This window comes from Danio aesculapii, chromosome 12 (genome assembly GCF_903798145.1).
Source record: "Danio aesculapii chromosome 12, fDanAes4.1, whole genome shotgun sequence".
NCBI classification, from domain to species: domain Eukaryota; kingdom Metazoa; phylum Chordata; class Actinopteri; order Cypriniformes; family Danionidae; genus Danio; species Danio aesculapii.
This window is the reverse complement of record NC_079446.1, coordinates 48,860,883-48,868,382: the sequence shown is the minus strand read 5'-3', so window position 1 is coordinate 48,868,382 and position 7,500 is coordinate 48,860,883. Positions and strand designations below refer to the sequence as shown.

At 39.4% G+C, this 7,500-nt stretch overlaps 1 protein-coding gene across 1 annotated transcript in view; it reads right to left on the bottom strand.

Moving 5' to 3' along the window:
* The window catches only part of LOC130238133 (ryanodine receptor 2-like), a 274,083-nt gene that overhangs the window by 141,408 nt on the left and 125,175 nt on the right, over positions 1-7,500 (bottom strand). The window contains 1 exon segment of the mRNA XM_056469038.1: positions 6,750-6,882. Coding sequence (XP_056325013.1) covers positions 6,750-6,882 — 133 coding nt within the window.

Genomic DNA, 7,500 nt, shown 5'->3' with positions numbered 1-7,500 from the left:
GAGCCAGATTTTGGTAAAGCCCAAACAATCCAAACACACAAATAAAACAATACAGTAATTATCACTGTATAGTAATACTAGTAATAGTAATACTTTGTATAAAAGGCTTTTTTGGCAATGACAGCTTCATGATGCTTCTTTTATGGAGAATGAAGCTACATGCATTGCTCAGGGGTGATTTGACAGTTCTGTGGGTCTCGTCTATAAACTCTGATTTTTAGCTCTTATTTTCATCACGATTCAGCTCAGGTGATTGGCTGGACATTCTAGCAGCTTTATTTTCTTTTCTGAGTTTTCTTTGCTGTGTTTTGGATCATTGTCTTGCTGAAATGTCCTCATGGTTTTATCTTCATCATCTGATAATGTAAGATTCCTTTACACTGATAAGGAGCAGAGTAGCTTTTTTAGTTACGGAGAGATTCCACTGCTGTCTGGGCCTTCCATGCCTTTTAACACTTCACTTTCATCATGTGTTCAATACTTAATTTCCTTTTATTACACATAACTTCATTCCTAAACTAATTTGTTTGGTTTTCTTTGTATGTATGCATTACTTCGGTTGATATCTGGTGTAAAATTTGAAGTCAAGAGCACCTTTAGAAATTCATTCATTCATTCATTCATTTTCTTTTCGGCTTAGTCCCTTTATTAATCTGGGGTCGCCACCGTGGAATGAACCACCAACTTATACAGCATGTGTTTTACACAGCGAATGCCCTTCTAGCTGCAACCCATCACAGGGAAACACCTTTAGAAATATATTTTCTATAGGGAAAAACTTGTAGCGCTGCCACATAATTGAGTTAAGCTGACTGTAAAATTCATTAAATGTGTGAATAGGCCATGCAGTTAAGCAAACTCACACTTAGTTTTTTTGTAGCCCAAATATATATTGAGTAATGGTCTTATTTTACCGTCTTTATTTTGAAGTGATGAGGGGAAGTGAATGTGTCTAATCTATTTCCTGTTCCAACTGTTGCTGTTTTTTTCCATAAATACACATTTACATAACATACACACCACAAGGGGGAGATAGTGGGCACATGGACACTACTCAGTGTGTCATCTAAAGAAGCCAGAGGAGCACATGGAGTGAGGTGTTTGCCAAAACTACCTTGTATTTTTCTTTTTGATTCGTGGGCAAAGGACAATTGTTTTGCGTGGATTTTTTGCTCTTTTAGGACTCATTAGTCTTGCAGGACCACAGTCAAGACTATCCTAGGAGGACCTTTACCGTACAGCAACAAGGCATGGTTCCAATTATTTGGACTCAAACTTTGGGGTGAGCGCGAACCATTTTGCACGTACACATCCACGGACTTTTGGACTTTACACTCACACACACACACACACACGGGGATTCACCATTTTTTTGTATTGTGTTATTGTACGAATGTTGTTTGTTTGTTTTTTTTGTTTGAATGTAAGGACATTTTCAGAGAACTGTGTAACCTTTATCAATCCATGATAAAATTTGTAAACAGGAACTAGAGAATTGAACCATTTTTTTATTTTTTTTCTTGTGTATCCCGTTGATTTAAAGACGAGCGTTACATAGTGGTGGCCAGTACGGGGAATTCTATATTTAGCACTAGTTCTAGTTTCATATATTATCATGGATGATGCATATACAACTGTGGATGAGGTTGAAAATACAGAAACACAAATCAACCCTGTAATACACACTGTTGATTCATGTGAAGGAAATGAAACTGATTATACAAGTGAACAATTTACAACTAGACGTAATCCAACTGAACAATTAACATCACTGCTTAGTTCATTGTATATATCAGATACTGATCAAACTGCTGGTGTTTCTGATGAAGTGGGTAATCAAGGTATTTATGATGAAGTTTTTCAGTTAAAGGAGGATTTATTGGCTCTTTCTGATAAAGTTCAAAATATGGAATATGACTTTAACCAAGCTTTTGAGAGTACAGTGAATCGTGAAACAAACTTCAGACAAGCATTAGATGATCGTCTGAACAGTATGCAACAACACTTTGAGGATTCATTGAAGAAATTAGAAAAATCTGTCATTGATTGTTTTCTAAGGAGAGATGAAAAATGGGAAAGTAAAATTAAACAAATTTATTCAACAAGCACCCCATATCCTTCTAGAAGACAAACTATACAGACAAAGGTTACACGTTCGGATTTTTTTTCACTGCACAGTCACCTATAACCAAACCATCTTTTGATGCTACTTACCATGTTTCTGCCCCTAGTTCCTCAGGTCACCAGACACAGTCTGACGCTAACGTTTTACCTGGTTCATCCTCCTTTTTCGCTCGACCTCCAGTACGTCTAGAGTTCCCCTCTTTCGGTGAAACCTGTGAGACAGCCGATGTATTCAACTTCATTGAGAAATGTGAGGACTATCTAGAGGTGAGACCATTGTCCAATCTGGAGCTATTGGGTACACTTAGCACTGTCCTGCAAGGTCCAGCTTTAAGTTGGTGGAAGGCTGAAAAGGGAAAGGTGAAAGACTGGGAATCCTTTAAAAGAGCATTAATGGATGCTTTTCTACCAGCTGACTATATGTCTGAAGTAGAAGAAAAACTAAGAAATATGGTACAGCAGCCCAATCAACGGCTCAGGGATTTTGCATACAATTATCGTGCTTTATGCCTGAAATGGAAACCAGATGCTTCAGAAGAAGAACTGGTGAATAGGATTCTGAATAACATCAACCCCAGAGTTGCAGGATGCTTGAGGGGGACAGTTAATACTGTTAGTCAACTGGTGAAAGTGGGAGCACTGGTGGAAAAGGACTGCATGGGGACAAAGGAGTACTGGAAGAAAGTGGAAAGTAGTGGTGAAAGAGACAAGACCAAGAAGTCATCTGAAGCTGGTTCTCGCAAACATCTGGCTGGTGTGACTATAACCCAACATCATCCAACATCTTTCTTGTTGGGAGTAACCATCAAAGTGAATGGACAGGAGATAACAGCCGTCCTGGACACAGGTAGTACATTTACTTTAATTCAAGAGAGTGTGTGGAAGAGACTGAGATTTAAGAGAGTTGAAACATCAAAGACTTTATCCTCTCAGAAATTCATCATGGCTGATGGAACCATACATCACTCTAGGGATCATCAGTCAATGAGTGTTGAGTGGCATGGAGAAAAATATGAGATGGGAGCCTTCATTATGAGAGATTCCCACTTGGCTTTTCCAGTGATTATTGGACTTGACTTTCTGAAGCTCGCCAGAGTGGTGGTGGATTTAGAACAAGGGAGATATGGTATAAGAAGAGGAAAAGACTGTAGGTACTTCCCCTTCATGTCTGTTTTACCCCCCTATTCCCAGGAAATGCCTGTAAATCCATCCTGCTCAGTGAGACATGCTGCACTCCACCTGTACTGTGCTGTTCCTCCTGACTATCAGCCAAAAGTTGCTTATCTATCTGATACACCAAGCATCTGTTATCCCGAAGAAGTAAGAGACTTGATTACTGCATGGCCAATTACCACCTCAGAAAAACTTGGGCATACATCGATTTATCAACACAAAATCACCCTCACAGACCATACTCCAGTAACATCAAGAGCTTATAGAGTATCTCCATTAAAGAAAAGCATTATTGAAGAAGAGGTAGATCGAATGCTGGAGAACAACATCATTGAGCCTTCTTTCTCACCATGGTCTTCTCCGGTGGTCCTGGTCCCCAAGGAAGATGGAACTTATCGTTTCTGTGTGGACTACAGGCGTCTTAACAAAAAGACCATCTTTGATGCTTATCCCATGCCTCTAATTCAGGACATCTTGGAGTCATTGGAGGGAGCTACCTGGTTTACATCCTTGGATTTAAGATCTGGATACTGGCAAGTCGAGATGGCAGAGGAAAGCAAAGAGTTGACTGCTTTTATCACCACCAAAGGCCTATTCCATTTTAAATCGATGCCATATGGACTGAAAAACTCTGCTGCAACATTCCAACGACTAATGGAGAGAGTGTTGGGAGAGTTGAGGGGTAAGATATGCTTTGTCTACATCGATGATATCATCATTTATTCAAAAACCCCAGAAGAACATAAGAAACACTTACATCAAGTATTAGAGAGACTTACTCAGGCCAACCTCACCCTGAACATGAAGAAATGTCAGTTTTTCACAAGACAACTGAAATTCCTTGGACACATGATCACAGAAAGAGGGATAGAAATGGACAAAGAGAAGATTCAAGCAATCGTGAATTTTCCTACACCATCTGACCTAAAGTCCCTCCAACGGTTTTTGGGGTTAGCAGGTTGGTATCATCGCTATATTCCTCATTTTGCTGATATCACCGCTCCCCTAAATCAGTTGAAGAAAAAAGGAGTGAGATGGGATTGGAATGAGGAATGTCAATCAAGTGTGAATGCTCTGAAGCAATCCTTACAACATGCACCTATACTTGCACAACCAGACACCACTAAGCCTTTCCAGATACACACAGATGCTAGTGATGTGGGACTAGGAGCTGTACTCACTCAAACTTGTGACAACCAGGAGAAAGTAATCGCCTATGCTCAAGGACATTCATTAAATGTGTGAATAGGCCATGCAGTTAAGCAAACTCACCACTTAGTTTTTTTGTAGCCCAAATATATATGAGTAATGGTCTTATTTTACCGTCTTTATTTTGAAGTGATGAGGGGAAGTGAATGTGTCTAATCTATTTCCTGTTCCAACTGTTGCTGTTTTTTTCCATAAATACACATTTACATAACATACACACCACAAGGGGGAGATAGTGGGCACATGGACACTACTCAGTGTGTCATCTAAAGAAGCCAGAGGAGCACATGGAGTGAGGTGTTTGCCAAAACCCTTGTATTTTCTTTTTGATTCGTGGGCAAAGGACCAATTGTTTTGCGTGGATTTTTTGCTCTTTTAGGACTCATTTAGTCTTGCAGGACCACAGTCAAGACTATCCTAGGAGGACCTTTACCGTACAGCAACAAGGGCATGGTTCCAATTATTTGGACTCAAACTTTGGGGTGAGCGCGAACCATTTTGCACGTACACATCCACGGACTTTTGGACTTTACACTCACACACCACACACACACGGGGATTCACCATTTTTTTGTATTGTGTTATTGTACGAATGTTGTTTGTTTGTTTTTTTTGTTTTGAATGTAAGGACATTTTCAGAGAACTGTGTAACCTTTATCAATCCATGATAAAATTTGTAAACAGAACTAGAGGAATTGAACCATTTTTTTTATTTTTTTTCTTGTGTATCCCTGTTGATTTAAAGACGAGCGTTACAAACTGGACATTTAGATTGAGTCTGCAAGAAGAAACCTTGGGAAAATGGTTAATTTATACATCCATCAGAAAGAAGTAAAGATAAATGCCAAAAATATATGTAAATATAATCAACGTCTGCTTGTTGTTTACAAATGGAAATGAGTGTCATGTAAATTGAATGGATGACCACAAGTATTTACATGTATAATATTTGCTTTTTAGAGCTGTGAACCTACACTGGTCTCATGGTTCGGTTCGGTTACGATTATCATTCCATCGATTCGGTTCAATTCGATATCTCGGTGCATCATGGTTTATATATATATATATTTATATACTACTTTTAATACTATTTTGTCCTTTATTACAAACAGTCAGATATATGAACTGTACCTTTACAAATGAACAAATGTAAACATCCCGCTCGCTTTCTGAGCCTTGTCTAGCGAGTTCTTTCTTACACCCCTATGATTAGTCAACAGAAAGTGCTCAACAGAAAGGGCTGCGATTGGCTGTAATGCTCTGGCGCTCTTCACCGATGAGTGACACTGATAAACGGCAGCGATGATCAGAGCTGATTCCTAATAGACGTAGACGAGAAACTCGCTCTGCAGACACGTGCTCGTGTTTGTATCCAGAAGTATTGCTTTAGAGAGGAGGACACTTTACCTCACAACAGCAGGTCAAAGATCCACAGTGAGAAAGAGAGAAAGAGAGAGAGAGAGAGAGAGAGAGAGAGAGAGAAAGAGCGAGAGAAAGAGTGAGAGAAATGGAGTTTACTTTTAGTTTCTTCATAACAGTGAAATAGGGGCTTCTGCTGTGAGTGTCAGTGAAAGACTGTCCAGTAACACACAGGCAGTGAATTGTGCAGTTTCTGTAGTAGTTGGAGCGTTTAAATACTCGTGGTCACCCTCCCTCGCCATAAGCTACCACAATATAGTGCATAAGAGATAATGACGTCAGTAGGTAATAACCAGTTATGATTATTACTGAACCGATACCAAATGGTCCACGTCTGCATCGCGGTGCACCAAAGAACAATTAATTTTGACAGCCCCTATTTGCTTATATTGTAACCAGTTGACTATTGTTATTTATCATTGACCACTTTTTGAGTTGTTACTATGAAAAATACTCATGTAAGTACCCAGTGAAGGAGTGTGTGTGTGGTGCTTGTTTTCTTTGTTACAGCTGCTAAAATACTTTCAACACTCAGATTTGTCTCATTTATAGTCTGAATATCAACAAATTCTTAATAATTTTCTAGACAAGCGAAACATATTTGCTTGTTTTAAGAAAAAATAAACCAAAATTAAGGAGCAAAATAACCCTGCCCAATGGGGTACGCAAAATACTCTTGTTTTTTCCTTTAGATATTATTTGGTGATGTAAGAATTACAGATAGTGATGTCTTCAATATTTATTTTTGAATACGCTGTATTCCACATAAAACAGCAGGTACATGATTTCTCTTTCGCGCACTAATGCAGATGTGTGCTTCTGACCTGACTGGACAGGGAGATCCTGCGTGTGCGGTGTGTGAAGGTAGACGCATCACTCTCTCTCATCCGCTCGATGCTCCAACCCCACGACAGCATCGTCTTCAGACTCTCTCTGATCGGCCAGCGGTAAATGCTCCTGATCCTGGAGCACAGAGACATGCTGGAAACGAAGCTGCATCCAAAATGGCACAATATATATATATATAGTATGCACTATGTACACTATATATATAAACTAATGTTTTTTTTTACTAAGCAGAATTCCAAACCATTTCCCAGATGAGTTTGATGGTTTGCCGTATTAGTGAAAGAAATGACTAAAGTACCAAATAATACCTGCCTTGAGTATAAACCCATTCACCATTAGGAGGCGGCATAATCACTCTAGTGGCAGAATACTGCTTTCACATCCAAAATAATAAAGTAATCCAACATGTGCACCCAATAGCTCCGCCTCTCTTCCGCTACATGAGCAAAGCTGCGGTCGTTGAGTGCGTGAAGTGTCCATCATTCCACACTTCATTTTACTGACTGGATGAGTGCATCATCCGGGTAATTAAAGCTTTTAGAGTTTTCAGTGTGAACACACTACTTAGACTATTATACTACAAAATGGCGTAGAATAGTGCATAAGTAGGCGATTTAGGACGCACCCACAGAGAATCACACACTTGCTTGAAATGTAGTGTTTTAGTCATCATTTTCTCCACTGACTCTGTGATCATTACCTTCTCAGACAGACATTTGTAGGGCT